Here is a 16,856-nt window from a genome sequence, read left to right as displayed (position 1 = left end):
TCACTGTGCATATCAACATGCATTGCCTCTCCTATATCCTGCTTTCATTGGGCTTTTAATAGGCCTCTAATATAATAGGAAAAGACTAATCAGAAACCCAGTGAGACCAAGGGTGCAAGTTAGCAGCTGGCTTCTTTAAAGACAGCATAGCTTTTTTTTTTTTTTTTTTTTTTTGCAAAGTACTTTAAAATATTCCATGTGAGTATAAATATTCTGCAAGTCCCTGATGTTAGGACTCCCTAGCCCCTTTGGTCTTTAGGCCTTTATCTAATGGTGAGTCCCCTTGATGTTGTTACTTGGGTGGAAAAGCCTTGTTATATATAAGAAGCAGGGAGCACCTTGTTTACCCTCGCTACTAAGTGATGTTTGAAAATGTGTCAAGTCAACATGTGCTACTTATCAAAATTGCTAATCGCGCCTCATTTCCTAGTCTAGACAAAAGGTTAGAAAGTATAGCATTTGGTAACAGTCAGGCAAGCATGCACAAATAAAACAGTGTGCATTTACAAAAGAAATGCCTAAACAAGAGAACATGAGAAGTTCAAAGGATTATTATGGCATTTACATAACATATATGCCATTATGTTGCGTATATGCCATGGGAAATGAACAGTATAAAATTCTAAAAAGATTTTTTTTTTAACGCTCTTATATTTGTAGATGTCATCCGTTATATTCTATAAAGAAAGGCTCTAATAAATCCTTCTGTGATGGACGGTTTCAAGTTTCATCCTCCAGGAGCCACAGTCAATCATTTTCAATGGGGGGGGGGGACTGGAAGGTGAAAAAGAAGACGGGAGAAAAGGAGGAGTTGGGCAGTTTACCTGCTGGCCAGCTGACAAGAGTTTGGGGTTGTTGGATTTTGCTGGGAGAAGGGTTAAGAGGTCTGCTGATTAGGCATGTAGTCCATTAGGGACTTTGGAGATAGGTTAGGGAACTTCTACCACGGAAGCTTACTAGGTAACCTTGGGCACCTCAAACTCTCAGCCTTGCCTACCTCACAGGATTGTTGTTGTGAGAAAGTAGAGGAGGGGAGAATGATGTTCTACACTGGGGGAGTGGGATATAAATAAAAGCAAATGCAATAGTAGCAAATCAGTAATAACTTGCACATATGATATGTAAAAGAGATCAGTGACAATCACTTATATGAACAAATTTAGCAAATTACCTGGTATGAAAATCCTTCCAGCCTCTTGCAATTATGTGTTGTAACTTTGTTCAGATGTATTTTCTAGTTATTTTACCTTCAGAGCCATCAACATTTCAATTCAAGATACAGGAAAATAGTTCGCTACCCTAATGAAAGTCTAGCTGGCCTAGGGTTGCCAAGTGCCTGGTGGCGGCGGGTAAAATCCCACTAATCCACCGGGCTGCCTGTCGACCAGCTGAGGTTTGGCGGGCACCACGTGCACACGCCTACGTCACTTCTGGGTTTACCCGGAAGCGACGCGGACGCTCTAGCAACTTCGGCCAAAACTCTATGGAAACCATTGATAGAGATTGATAGAGCGTCCGCATCACTTCCGAGTAAACCCGGAAGTGACGTAGGCGCGTCATGCAGGGCGCGCGCTCCAGAAAACCTCCCGCCCATGGACCAACAGGACCTGGTAAGCCTAACTTGGCCATTTCTACATGTAGTTATTAATCCTGCAACAAATTTCAGTTGCAGAAACCCATGTAGTCCTTGCAGCTCATGCTAGATAAGGCCATGGGGCTTCTGTTAAAATCCAGCTCATTATCTTCTTACTTGCCTATGCTGAACTTATGTTTTAAGCCTGTTAAGCAAATTATCAAACTGTTTTTTTTCCCTTTTGTTTGCTCAACTCTGAGTCTACAGTTGATATTCCATGCATAAGAGCCATAATCCAACACAGACTGGAAGAACTAAAACCAAAAATACTAAAAAAGACATGGATAAATTAGGCCCTAGCTATTCAGAGTAAAAGTCCACCTCCAAAATTTCTATTCCATTTTCACATCCAAATTTAGGCACTCAGGATAAAAACTGCTTTCTTCTTAGCAACTGGAACTAGGGATGTGCATTCAGATATTTTCAATCATTTTTCAAATATAGGCCTTTCCCACATGCGTTGCTTACCACAGATTTTCCACATGGTTGATCTGCAAGACTTGGAATCACATTCCACAAATTTTGTTTCCCACCTTCTTTTGCAATGTTATTTTTATCTTGTCCACACTGGTTTTCTCAAAAAGCAGTGTTTTCTGGTGGTGGGCATCATGTGATTCATAATGTCATGGATGATCGCGCTGGACACCCACTTCCCCCCTAATTTTGTGAGTGTGTTTTTGCGCATGCGCTCTAGAGCTGATGCGCACTTCCATTAGAGGGGAAAACATACGTGTCTCATCCACCATTATTTACATTTGGAAAAGTTCACACTCAAAATGGATGCTCCAAACTGAAACAGAATGCAGAGCTCTTTGGAGAGGTGAAATTGACCAGAGCTCCCCTGCCCCTGGGGCACCTGCAAATCAAAGATTTGCAGTTTCACCCACTTAAACCAACAAGCCCAGCAACACCACTTCACCCAGCGTTCCTTCCTGAAATGTACCAACTCAGCTGCCTCAAACCGAAGCACAATCCACCATTGTCAATCACCCTCTCTGCCCAGGAATTTGCAAAACTCTCCACTTAATGCAATCCAGAAAGGGGGAATGCAGAAAGGGGAAGGATTTATTCTCGCATTTATGCCTACATTCAATCCAGCGTTAGAATGCTAACCTCGTGGAAAAAAATTAAAAATTATAGAGGGAAATCCATTTTTTTCGTTTTGCTCGGAAGTTATTCTTGCTCTTATGAATCTATCCGATCCGGCATTAGATCGCTAATCTACTCGTCAAAAAATTAAAAAATTAGGGCGGGAACTGGGTACAGAGGGGAAGAGAGGGGAGATGAGCAAAACAGTGGGCGTGAACAAGGGAAGGGTGGTGGGGTGGAGAAATAAAGACCTTTTCAAGAAGTTTGCACGACAGCTGGCTTGGAAACGGAGAAAAAAATCACGGTAAAAGTGCTTGGGAAAACAACAGAAGAAAAGTGTTTCCAACACCAAACGGAGGAAAAACATGTGGCAACGAAAAAGAAAACATAACTTTTAACAGCATGAAACATTTTAAACCATTTGTGCAGAAAAGGTCATATTCAGGTATATGGATTTCTTGGGTTAGTGTTAGGATTCTGAATATTTCTGGCAATATTCAGGAATATCCTATAACATTATTTTAAGGCTCTCAGAGCCATTGCCCCCTTCCATTTGACAGGTAAGGGGGGGAGGGAGGCAGCTCTCCCAGACAATAGGATCCGATGTTAGGAAGCGTTAGAACTATCTGCCCAATCATGCCCTCCAAAAATAGGATATAGGTTGTCATGATTGTTCCAGATGGGCAGTCCTTTTCTATTGTGGAGGGATGCTGTGTTCTTCAAGCTGCTCCAAGGTGCCTATCCATCTCTGCTGGCCCCACAGTGCTTAGGACCATGATGCCCTGTTTAGGCTGCCTGGGACCATGTGAAGGCACGGTTGTTCCGCACCTATGGAAGAGCTGTGCACTTCACACCTGACATTTGGACCTGTTCTCAGTTACAGAACACATACCTCTCTCTGACTGCCCACTTGTTATAGCCTGAGGATGTTCTGGGTAGAAATGGAGCAACCACTGCTAGGCAGGGTGTGAGGGGGCACCAGGCCTGCTATTTCCAGTCATCGCTCCACACCAAAGTACTGGACAAGGCACACATGGCAGCCAACATCTCTGCTGCCACTGAGAAGCAGTTAGTGGCATGAGTAGGCAGGGAGGTCTCCGTGGGCTATGTGGTGAGTTATAGTACCACAAATATTAGGGCAGCAGTAGAGGCTGTGGGCCTGAAGTGCATGTATTTGGCTATGGTCTTCTTTGCCCTGGAGAAAGCAAAGAATGTTTTCCCCCATAGAAAACAATGGGAACTGGCAGGATGGCTGAGGGCACCTTGTTTAGAAGGTAAAGGTCCCCTGTGCAAGCACAGGGTCATTCCTGACACATGGGGTGACGTCACATCCCGACGTTTCCTAGGCAGACTTTGTTTACGGGGTCATTTGCATTTGCCAGTGCCTTCCCCAGTCATCTTCCCTTTACCCCCAGAAAGCTGGGTACTCATTTTACCCACCCCAGAAGGATGGAAGGCAGAGTCAACCTTGAGCCAGCTACCTGAAACCGACTTCCGTTGGGATCGTCAGGTTGTGAGCAGAGTTTGGACTGCAACACTGCAGCTTACCGCTCTGCGCCACGGGGCTCCTGTTTAGGAGCCTGTAAAATTGAAGCGCTTGACCCAATTTGCCTGAAACTTGGGCAGGGGGTCTTTAGTGAACAGGCAGGACTAGGTCATTTCAATTTTGGTGCCATTTGATTGAAAACAGCCATTCCAGACCCCCCCTCCCCGAAAAAGAATCCCCCTACAAGGCATAACAAACCAGAAAAAAATTGTAATTCTAAAAAGAAAACCCAAATTGTGAAACGGTATTGGAGACCCAAATAATTCAGAATGCCGGTACAGTAGTCATTCCCAAAATCAAACAAAAAAATATCTTTTATTTTTTCAAGTGCCCACCTCTAACTGCAACCGTATGCCTTTGGAGGAACAATTCACAGAGCCAGATCAGTTAGTTCAGTTTGGGCTGAGTGGATCTGTGGCATTTTTGGCACATGATAAAAAGGACATGCAAAAGTGCATCATTATACGTCCAAAACTCTCTTTCTCTGCACTTGCTGCTCCTTAATATTCTACTCACTTTTCAGAACCTCGCAGTAAAATACTGTGCTGAGGGGTGCATATAGTGAAGCAGTCCTGTGATTTCTTTGCAGTATGCTGAAAAATGCAACCCACATTCCAAACATGCTGACTGACAGGGCAATAGGAAGCATGAATACTCGGAAACAAATCCCGTAAAGTTCAAGAGTGCAGCTTCAGTCACATTAACTGGGTCTCAAAGCGATGCCATACTGGTAAAATTATATTTGCTTCTCCCATACAAAGGCTATAATTCCAAACACTCTTACCTGGAAGTAAGATCCATTGCTATCACTATCCACTGGTCCTAAACCAATGGCATTTAGGATGAAAATATATCTACTAGTAAAATGGAAATCCTATTGAAAGAGGAATACAGTCAGATGGAAGGATGGGGCGCTGCTTCTTGTCCAGGAGCCTTCCCAATCAGATTGAAAACTGGAATGACAATCATACCAACCCCACACTCTCAGATCTTGCATAGGAGAAATTAGGTCTATAGCCTAAAATTAAGATTTACTGCACTGCCAAACAAGGACTAAAGTGAACTGTATTAACCATTGTACCAACACAGCATTACCAACTGGGATAGTTAACAGTGGCACATTGCTGCGGCAAGGGTTTTCTAAATGAAATGGGGCTCCAGTCACTTACAAGGCTAATATTGTATGCCAAATAATAATATGGTATGCCGAAGCTAGAGCTGATATTTAGGAAAAAGAAACGACTTCTGTAATGCTTCCCTACCTGATCACCACAAAATAAATTGCTAATCCGAACCAGTGTTGAATGGTTTCTATTAATGCTTAGCATCTATATCTTTCTAGAGAAAAAGAAGGCAAGAAAACCTAAATTGACTAACAGTGCATTCCTAAGGAGAGTTACTCCACTCTGATCTCAGAAGCTAAGCAGGGTCAGCCCTGGTTAGTATTTGGATGGGAGACCACCAAGGAATACCAGGGTTGCTGTGCAGAGGAAGGCACTGGCAAACCACCTCTGTTAGTCTCTTGCCATGAAAACCCCAAAAGGGGTCGCCATAAGTCGGCTGCGACTTGAAAGCACTTTACACACACACACACAAGCCCATTGAAATGAATGGGCTTAGAGTGGAGTAACTCTCCTTAGGAATGCACTGTAAGCAGACATTTATTACAGCAAATAAAGCTAAAGTTGAATTACAAGATGTTTTTGCATGGCATCACATTCTTGAAACAGAAGCTTTACAAAATCTTTATAAAAAAACTAAAATACACTAGCAGCTGGTCTTTATCTCTCACAAGGAAGATAAACATACCAGGTGTAGATTAATTAGGCTTCTGATACAAAAACAAAATAAAGCAAATGACCTGCTTCTAAATTCTGGAATTATTGATACAGCTGTATAAAAAACTCTACTAATTTTACAGGCTTACAATGTAAATGAGAAAAACCACAGAGTTTCTGGCAGTTTCTAGAGCGGTATGATGGCACTTCTGGGTTTTCTTGGAAGTGACGTAATGCCATCGCCCAGTTGTGCCCCCCAATGTTCACATCCCCCTAGACTTCCATTGGTCGCTAACTGCCGGTTGGCAACACTAGTGACATGGGGACAGCCAAGCAACATGCCTTTACTAATTGAACATAAAATGCATAATTTAGAGGTTAACATATAAAATAGTACTATTTGGCTTATTTATGGAATTTAAAAGCATAAATATCTTCATTTTTCTATCAAATCTAATGAATGCTTTTTGCAACACAGCATTCTGCTAATAGTTACTGAATATTGCACATTAGAACTTCATCTCAGATTATTAAATGGACAATCTGCAGAGGATGCCTGGCTGCTAGGGAAGAACACATGAAGCTGCCTTATACTGAATCAGACCCTTGGTCCATCAAAGTCAGTATTGTCTACTCAGACCGGCAGCGGCTCTCCAGGGTCTCAGGCAGGGGTCTTTCACATCACCTACTTGCCTAGTCCCTTTAACTGGAGATGCCGAGGATTGAACCTGGGACTTTCTGCATGCTGAGCAGATGCTCTACCTCTGAGCCACAGCCCCTCGTTGAGCTCTTCCCTCCTCCCTCTTTTCTTGGGTGGTTTTGCATGTGAGGATTGGTCAGAAAATGAAGCGCTTTCCTCCTTCTCCTTTCCAGGTAAAGCAACTGCTCTGTGAGGCCTGCCTCTTGTACTACGCTGACTAGTGAACTGGAATATGAATATAACAATGACAATTTTTCTTCTATCCTGGAGCTCATCCTTAAAGCATACTGTTGCCCTGTTTTCGTCTATTACCATTCATCTACCTTGATTCTATTTCTAGGCAAGAGTGATCATGATAATTTAAAAAAAATTGGTTATTTTTGGAATATTTCACAAAGTACTTTTTTCTTAAGGTAGTTCCTTGTGAAGGATAAAAGAGGAAGAAATAGTTGTGAGAACGATGAACAAAATCAGTGTAGAAAGATAAGCCACACTCCCCAAACTACCAAACAAGAAGGGAGTAAAAGCACCAAAACATTTGTTTATCTATAAAAAATAATGCTCAGTCCCTCCTTTCAACAGTTCTTCCCTTCAGGGAAACCAGAAGTTAAAACAATCTCTTGGTACCCTCATCAGCTTTTCAAAGGAGTAAGCAGATACTGAGTCATATAAATAAATCACTGTGGGGCGGCTTGGAAACGTGTAGGTGAGTGTTAAAATAGCTCGCACATACGTTTATCAGAAAGTATAGGGCATGACGGATCTGGAGAGGCTTATTGTACACTATTGCTGTATTTATCCACAAGCCAATATTAGATTAGCTAACATTTTATCAGGGTATGAAAGAACACAAAGAGCAAACTAGGTGATAAACTGGGTGAAGTCTTATCTGTGTTACATGAAATATAATACTTGTCTTACTAACCTTTGCTAAATAGTCAATTCTCAATGTTCTCAACACACACACAGGCAGCCCATTCTTGAAGGGGGGGGCAAACTCCTCTGGAGCCAGTGTAAATACAAAGGGGAGTGATACAAACACCAGAATAATGGTATTATACCCATACAGTATTGCATCCACACAGCGGTTTATCCCTAGACCTGAAGCGCATATGGGAAGGTACAATAATCCGGGCCAAACTGTGTGTAATGTGATATTCATTAGGGATGCTTGATGTATAAGATGTGGTGCAGCAAGATATCCTTAGAGGCCTCAAATTGGGTACTGGACCTTTAAGCGCAGGCCAGCCTTTAAGCACACTTCCTCCTTGGCCGTTGCAGTCGCGCCCCTATGCTGCTCCCTACTGCACCTCCAATCCCCTGGGCTGCTGTCAGTGTTAGCTGGGGCAACACCTGGGATTTCCAATCCCCTGGCCCCTCTTTCAGGTCAGTTTCCTCCCAGCATGCTCCTGTGGGCTCTGGGCGGGCTGGCTGCCTGCCTCCCTTCTTGGGTGCCTTCCTGACTCCTGAGCTCCCTATCCTGTCTGCTGCTGGTAGGTGGGGGCAGGGCTGGCTTCCCGCCAACTTCTTCCCTCCTCCCCGGTCTCTGGTGGCTACAACTTCTCTTTCCTCGCCTCTGCTTTTCCCCCACTACTTTTTGATGGCTCGGCTCCCAGAGCGCATCCCACCTTTCCGGCAACATCCCAGCATCCTCCCTCACCCGGCCATGTTTTCTCCCAAACTATGTTCTTCGGATATACTGCTATGCAGGACTAGAGGGAGCGCTGATCATCCCTGTATTTTCACACAGCATTAGTTTCTGAAGATACTCTGACTCTCTTCAATGTCTGTAATTCTATTATAGAAGTGTGTTGTGTATGTTCATCCAAGGATCCCATGAAAAAGATGTGTATTTTATTACATATACAATGTGCCAATTTTAAAAAATGCATCCATTAGTTACAAAATTGAGAAAGGTACTGTCACAAGCAAGGTCTGTATGTGCATTTTCAGCTCTAAATATGTGACCAAATACTATTTGTGGCAAGTAGAAAACTCTAATAGTATTGTTCCCTGATTATCAATATACTTTCAAAGCAATATATCAGAGTCACTATGAATCTATATATTTATTTAATTTATCCCATTGTCAACAATCAGTAGAACAGATGGTGCGCAATCACCTTTTAAGGAACTCACACAGAGGTCACCAAAAACACTTTCAACAATTACAGCCACTACTTACAGAGCCATAACGTTTGTAAGAGGAGCCTGAAGAATCTTATGTCAGTGCCAGCCAGGAATGTGAAGCAATGGCGTGAATACTCTCCATGTAACGAGGCCGTAAGCAGCTGACAAATTATATGGTCCCTATGTGAGGACCATGTAACTTTTGGAATGGCCCATAGAGTTAATACACTGATAGAGACATCCAAAACTCATGATGATAATGAGCTATTTTCTTACTATGCCTGATAGGCACAGTATTTACTTGCCAAAAGTAAAACTGGATGCATCCACATAGCAAAAGGTGTTCAGCAAGTAGCTAAACCATAGCAAAATGTATTTAGCAAGTGTACAGAGGAAGGCACTGGCAAACCACCTCTGTTAGTCTCTTGCCTTGAAAACACCATAAGGGGGTCGCCATAAGTCGGCTGCGACTTGACGGCAATTTACACACACACACACGCACTATAAGCTTAACCATGGATTTCCTCATGGTATCCTCTGAAAATGCCTCAAAATACTTCTTAACCAAACTGTGTTAGCTGCTTAATATTAGCATCAGAGACAGTCTAAGTAAAGCAGTGTTCCACAATAAACAAATAAGCTTCCTGTTTCAAAATACAAACAATAAAAATGACAAATTTCTAACGTGGCACAAGCCCTCCATCCGATATGTGAATCTATGTAATTGGCAAAAACAAAAATAAACTCTCTTTCTCCAACCCCCAAGAGAATTCTCTTCCTTTGCCACAGCCCTATATATAAACATTTTAAATAAAAATTTTAAAATATTACGTGTGATGCACTCTGAGCCTTAAGAGTTATCAATCTGAATGCTTGATTTACTAATGCCGTAACACAAACCAGTGAGATTACTCTGAAGGACTTCAGCCCAACATGTTAATTAGCTCTGAGCACCACTGAAGGCTATTCAGAAATATCAAAATCAAATTAAAACTATAAATTATCAGACTTTTTTTGACAATATTAAGCCATCTAATTAATGCAAGCATTTTCCTGTATGGCCTAGAGACTACTGCGACCGAAATCAATTAATATTTTCCCTGTAAACCAAAGGATGGAATGTCTACCTTTCAGGCCTGCAAGCGGCTACATGGTGTTTTATTCCTTTCGACAAAAGTTTTTTGAGAATGCAACGTAACAGTGAAAAAGCTGGTTCTGTCATGACAAATAAGTAAGTCTGTGACTGACACATCACAATGGATACCTGTGCTCAGTATGGAAAGCAGTTAAGCCCTTAATGGCCCTTGCATTGTACACATAGGCTCTCATGCAAATACGCTATAAAAAGAAGTTATTAAAATACATCTATGTATTTTTGTATTTTGTGACACAAGCCTTGAATTTTTTTAAACTGCTGACCAAGACAGAAAGAGTTACCATATTTACTCAGAAGGAAGATGATTCCAAATGTCAGATGACTCCCTTAAAAATGTTATATTCTAAAACATTTTTACTATTGGACATAACTGTAATTTGTATGCAAATGTAAGACAACCCCCTTTTTTATGCTATACCTGTAAAAAAAAAAAACACCTAGTCTTGCATTTGAGTGAATACTGTACCCTGAGCCAAAAGGCTGTACCAAATCAGGTGCTCAGCCTGGTAGAAATTTTTCATTTGCACTTAAATTATATTTCCAGTAATGTGTCCTACCAAGAAGTTAAGCACATGAACAAGTTACCAAAAGAAATCGCGGGGGGGGGGGGGTTGCCTTCAAATAACACTATATAGTACTGCATTTTCCTTTATTCTCATCGGATGAAGATATTTAAAATGGAAAAGGGGTTTTATATTAAATTGTAAATATACCAGAGTTCTGAATGAATGGACTCATTCATGCTTTTGATGCAAGCGCTGTGTCAGAACTGGGCTCCGCTTCCTTTTTTGTACGCAAGACTTCAGCAGGCAAGTGAAGCAGAGCGATAACATTTCAACAAAGCTAAAAATCCTGATGTTTATTCCTTGAGTGCAGCAAGATATAAGCATGCCGGATAGAAAATAACCTCGTCCCGTATGAACACTCTTAAACAATTACCCCCTTTTCCAGAAGTACTTGCATATTTGGGATATGTTAATTGTGAGTATCCTCATACGAGATATATAACCATTCGATCTACACAGGTTATGCATGAAGACGGTATTATCTTTCTAATCTTTTACAACAAGAGTCACGTGTGAACAACTCAGGGCCACTTTGCATCTTACAAAATTCTGACACAGCATACGACCCATGGACAGACTGTTGTGTAGTGGCCTCATAAGGAGAATTTTGGCCGTGGTCAATGGCAGTTTCGCAGCAAAATTTCCATGCAGGTAGGTGATCACATTCCTGTGCAGGAATTGCATGCTATTTTCTGTATGGGAAACCCTTCTGTTTAGAAATGTTATAATTTCTTTTCTTAACTGTAAAACCATGTCAACAGATGGAGACAGACATTAATTCAAAACAGCATTGAAGGTGGGGTGACAAAGATGTCACTAGCCTGGCCCTATATAGTAATTGCTTTTGTCATAATGGCCTGTCTGATCAAACAGGTTTTACTGGTTTCTGAAGCTCTTCGAAACCATGCACAACTTGTGCATAAACATAATCGTGGGGTGAGTGTGCACACCAATGTCTCTTGCATACTACCTTCAACACACTCTCTCAAACAGCAACAATAACAAAACGATATCCATCTTCAGGCTCGACGGGAATTTTCCATCCTTGGTATGTTTTGCACAAAAACTGGACAGGCAAGGTCTGAGAAAAAAGGCTCAATGTGACACCAGTTTTCACAGAGCAATACGGCTTCTTCCCCTGCATGGACACCACTTGCACACCCAATAGCAGTCCACATCCATCACATAGATGATAACAGGAATCATTTGAGCTGCATGCAAGTGTGGGGTGGCTTGTGGGGGCTATAGGCAAGTCCACCTAAGCCTTTTGAAAAAAGAGAATCTGTCATACCCTAAGGGACAAATTACATGTGAATACAAGTAACAATGGCTATTTGTTGTTGTTACGAAAAGGGGCACTGGGATAGGAGATACATCCATAAAACTTTCCCTGCCCACGGTTTTCCTGTTGTCCATGTCACTCCTAGGGTGCTCTTTTTCCTGTGAGTCTCCTAATGCATTAAACACATATTTCAAGCCCCGTGGAAGCAAATAATAAAGGGGCCAATTGAAGCAGAGAAACTGCAGGGAGGAAAAGAGTGAAGCATCCCCTCATCCTGCTACTTCTCCCGCGCACCTAATGTGTACTTCGATTATCTGATTCAAATTACATAAACGGCCAGTTCAGCCTGGCACTCTGATCCTTAACATACTATCAGCCTGATCTTATATGCATATAAAAGCACTTTATCTAGTGGGACTTATTCCCAAGTAATGCTGCACACTTTTGCATCTTTACCAAAACTTCCTTCTCAAAAAGTTCAAGATCAGAACCATAATCAGACAGCTACCAAACTTCCCATGCAATCTTAAAATAGAGTAATATCCTTCTAAACCCACTGACTTCATCGAACATAGAAACGTGAAACCTCACTTAGGGTAGTACTGCCAGTCTTGAATTAAAAACAACACTACCTATAAGTGGTAAGTATAATGTAAATAAAACAGCTTAAATGTATCCTAAAACAGACACATTTCAACTTTGACTGTTCACTGTGTATTCATACACGGAAATGTCACAGCAACAAGACAGCATGGACCACCAGTGGGGCTTTACAGTATTACCTTCCTAGTTTGCCTTATAGTGTGTGGGAATACAATTGATGGCTGGGTCATTAAAAAAGGGGGGGCAGGTCTGTCTATCCCTGCTAGGATGATTTAACTTTCTCTGTTAAATATCTAACCTCTTGGGATTTTAGTTGTGTTTGTGTGTGCGTGTGTTGCGTTCATGGTTGCACTCTACATGAATTCTTTTCCAGAGTTGGTTATCGAAAAATCACCTAGTTTCCTGTTCTTGCCCAAGAGTAAGTGAACTCAGTATTCAAAATAAAGGACTGAATTAGCATTACATAAAGCCACAGCTACGGAGAGAGGGAGCGCCAGCGAAGTCCCTATTCCGGTACTGAATAGGTTCTAAGGTCGATTGTGTGCAGATAATCCTATCAAACAAAGGACAGGGATCAGCCTGTCACTCAGCAACCACAGACTGAACAAGGGGATCATTTTGACTCTCTGTCTGCTGCTGGGAATGGATTCTGTTACTCCGGTTTCTTTTTTGACACATGCCTTGGCGGGGTTGATCTGGCAATGGCTAGCAAAAGAACTAAAGCAACCCCATCATGACCTAGGCGTACCTAAAGAGACAAACTGTTCATATCTTAAACTCCGGCTCCATCCTTGGCACTGCTCAGCAGCTGACGCAGACAGCAGCTGATGCGGGGGGGGGGGGGTTCACAGCAAAGCAACGAAGAGAGGGAGCCGCCATCAGTGCTTTTTAGGAAGCACCCCAGACTCTGATCCTTCCCCACCGCCGCCACCTGCCCTTCTACATCACTACCGCCATTTAATCTTTAACCGGCCAAGTGTGCCGGGGCCCAGCGTGCCTGATTTGATCACCCTCCTGGGGAGCAGAGAAGGGTCGAGCCTAGAGTTGTAATCCTTGGAAGAATGTACCCTTCTAGGCACGTCCGCACGGAAACTCTCTGGATCCGCCCGGCGTTGTACAGCACAACCGAAAACGCAACAAGTGTCCTGGGGAAGAGACATCCTTTTACACCAACAGCGGAGAAGCAGTCGTTTCCTGCAGTTGCCCGACTCCCCATGGGGGACCAGGCAGCGGGCAACCCTGGGCCGAAGCCTTGAGACCTGCCAAGGCGGGATGGGCCGCTGTATGGAGCCCGCTGTGCGAACACACCCTGGCCGGGGGAGCACAACCAGCTCACTCACGCCCCGGCTCCGCTTCCAGTTTCTGATGGAGGCGAGGACGAGAATTTGGTAATCCAGGTTATGCGTGTTATGCGCATACATAACAATGTGGGTTAATATGTTACGCACGGGCGTGTGGCAACGTGGGGTGACCTTTCCAGGGACTCGCTGTCCTGGCTGAATAACAGCCAGGCGAGGTGGGTCAGTTGGCCTCTCCCTCGCCGGGGAAGAGTTGAAGAGGGCGTCTCTTTTCCCGCCCTTTTTATGCCTTCCAGCCCGCATCGGATGGCGGGACCGGCCGGGGATCGTTACTCGGCACTAATTAACGCGGGTGTCGGGTGTCGGTGGATTAAGTGTACTCCCGCTGTAGGGAGGGGGGGGTCTGGGGGGGCCAGTGCGGACCATAAGGCGGCACTAAAGGGGAAAGAAAGAAAGAAAGAAAGAAAGAAAGAAAGAAAGAAAGAAAGAAAGAAAGAAAGAAAGAAAGAAAGAAAGAAAGAAAGAAAGAAAGAAAGAAAGAAAGAGTGCTTGAGCCTTAGACAGGACTCTGGAGGCGGATCATTGTCCTTTTGCTACAGCGCGGACCATAAGGCAACACTAAAGGGGAAGGAAGGAAGGAAGGAAGGAAAGAAGGAAAGAAGGAAAGAAGGAAAGAAGGAAAGAAAGAAAGAAAGAAAGATTGAGCCTTAGGCAGGACTCTGGAGGTGGATCATCCCAGCGGCGGGCTGGCCAGGGTGCCGGCTGGCCCCATGGCAAGCGGGCCCCTGACCAAACGGGGGCCCCTTCAACATGAGACAATATATTTAAAACGTTAATGACCTTTTGTGCGTGTGTCAAGTCGCAGCTGACTTATGGCCACCCCTGTTGGGGGTTTTCATGGCAAGAGACTAGCAGAGGTGGTTTGCCAGTGCCTTCCTCTGCACAGCAACCCTGTTATTCCTTGGTGGTCTCCCATCCAAATACTAACCAGGGCTGACCCTGCTTCGCTTCCGAGATCTGACCAGATCAGGCTCGCCTGGGCCGGATCGGAAGAAGCGAGCTGTGGCTCCCGAAAGCTCACACCCTGCCGGAAAATATTTGTGGTTGTCTTGGAGGCGCTACCGGGCTCTTGCCCTTTTCTACTCCTGGAGGCAGACTTAACACGGCCCCGCACCGGGGTCGCCTTAGAGGGGGGGGCACCCCCAGCCCTCAGGCGACCCCCCGCCCCCAGCCCCGCGCCCGGCGCTCACCTTCCAGCCGGCCGAGCTGTTGCTGTCGCCCTTATCCTTGAAGTAGGGCACGCAGCGCACCATCCACTCGTAGATCTGGGCGAGGGTGAGCCTCTTGTCCGGGGCGCTCTCGATGGCGCGGGTGATCAGGTCGGCGTAGGACAGGTTCCCCCACGCGTTGCGCCGCGACGAGCACTTCCTGGGCGCCGCCGCCGACGGCCCCTCGCCGGGCAGCGGGGCCGGCAGGCGGGCCGCGCCGTCGGGGGCCGGGGGCTCGCGGGGGGCGGCGGCGGGGGGCCCGGCCGAGGCGGGCGGCGGCCGCTCGTCGTCGTCGTCGTCCTCCTCCTCGGGGATCCCGGAGGCGGCGTCGGCGTCGGCGGGCTTGGCCGGGCTGGCCTGCAGCTCGGGCCGCTGCAGGGGCCACGTGCAGGAGCGGGGGCGGCTCTGGGGCTCGAACTCGGGGTCCAGCTCCACGTCCAGGGGGGAGGGGGGGGACGCCTCGGCCATCGCGGCCTTTCCCCCCCCCCCCGCGGGGCGGGTGCTGGAGGGGTGGGCGCCGGAGGAGCCCTCCTCCTCCTCCCCCTCGGGGCGGCGATCAGCGAGGCTGGCCGCCCTCCATTAAAGGTCCGGCCGCTCCCTCCCCGCCCCGCTCCTCCGCCGCCGCCCGGGATCCACCCGGGGATCGATCCGCCCGCCTCCCGGCACCGAGGGGCGCTCCTCCGAGTCCCGACGTGCGCGCTGGTTTCTCCTTCGCCCCGTGCGGGAGGAGCGCTCCCGCGGCCTGGGCGCGGGACGGACCCCCGATCCAAAGAGACCCCCGATCCCGATCCCCCCCCCTCGCTGCTTGCTTTCGCCTCCGCTCCCCGACGACGCCGCGTCCTCCCCGCCTTCAAAGCGCCTTTTCCTCGGAAACGTTTCCGATCCTTATCGCCCTCCGACCCTCGGTCTGCGCTGCTCCAGATCAATGGATCGCGGGGCTCCGAAGGCGCGAAAGGGACGCCTCCAAATGCATCCGACCGCGTTGGCCCCGCTTGGGCATGGCGCCCCCGCCCCGGAAAGGACGGGGTTAAAACCCAGAAAAGCAGGGAAAGCGGATCTTTCCAACGAGGGGAGTCAGCTGGGAGTCGGAGTCTTTCTTTTTAATCCTTGCGCGCAGGAGGAGGAGGAGGAGGAGGAAGGGGGTGGCAGCCGAGGGGCCCAAGCCGGCCAAAGCGCCGCTCTTCCCACAGGTCCAAGTCCCCCGCGGGGCTGCCGAGAAGACGGGTTCGGTCCCAGCGCCGACGCCACGTTCATCACCCCCTCGCCGCCGCCGCTGCTGCTGCCATCTTGACAGGTCCCGTCTCTCTCTCGCCACCCCCCCCTTCACTCCAGCCTTGCAAATCAATAAAGGTAGCAGCGCCTCGGCGGAAAGGGCAGAGGCGCGAGGTCCGCGCCGGCGGAAGGAAGGAGGGAGGGAGGCGGCCCCGGTCGAAGGAATCCGGACGGGGACGTCCGAAGAGGGATCACACACACCCCCCCAAAAAAAACACACACAACCCAACGCGCAAAGGCAACCCGGGCCGAAATGCACGGGAGGGAGGGGGGCGGCCGCGCTGCCGCTGCGCGCCTCCCGGGGCTGAGTCTCGTTTCACTTTGGGCAGCAGGAGCAGCAAAGGGCGGGGGGGGCCGGGGGCCGCGCGGCCGCCCCTTCTGCAAAGCCGAGGCAGGAGGCGGAGGAGCCGCCCGCCAGAGGAGACGCCGCCGTCGTGGCCGCCCGCCCGCCGGAGCAGCGCGCCAGCCTGCGCTCCGCTCCCCACATCCCTCCTCCTCCTCCAAGTTGCAGGCGCGCGCAGGGAGCCTCAACCTA

At 46.8% G+C, this 16,856-nt stretch overlaps 1 protein-coding gene across 1 annotated transcript in view; it reads right to left on the bottom strand.

Moving 5' to 3' along the window:
- FOXO3 (forkhead box O3) overlaps positions 1-15,517 on the bottom strand; it is a 115,687-nt gene extending 100,170 nt beyond the window's left edge. Inside the window, exon 1 of the mRNA XM_056856539.1 lies at positions 15,032-15,517. Within this exon, the coding sequence (XP_056712517.1) occupies positions 15,032-15,517 (486 nt within the window). The remainder of the gene's footprint in view (positions 1-15,031) is intronic.
- Between the last annotated feature and the right edge of the window lie 1,339 nt (positions 15,518-16,856).

Source organism: Euleptes europaea, chromosome 10 (genome assembly GCF_029931775.1).
Source record: "Euleptes europaea isolate rEulEur1 chromosome 10, rEulEur1.hap1, whole genome shotgun sequence".
Classification (NCBI taxonomy): Eukaryota; Metazoa; Chordata; class Lepidosauria; order Squamata; family Sphaerodactylidae; genus Euleptes; species Euleptes europaea.
The sequence above is the reverse complement of the archived record's forward strand: the minus strand, read 5'-3'. Positions and strand labels throughout refer to the sequence as shown.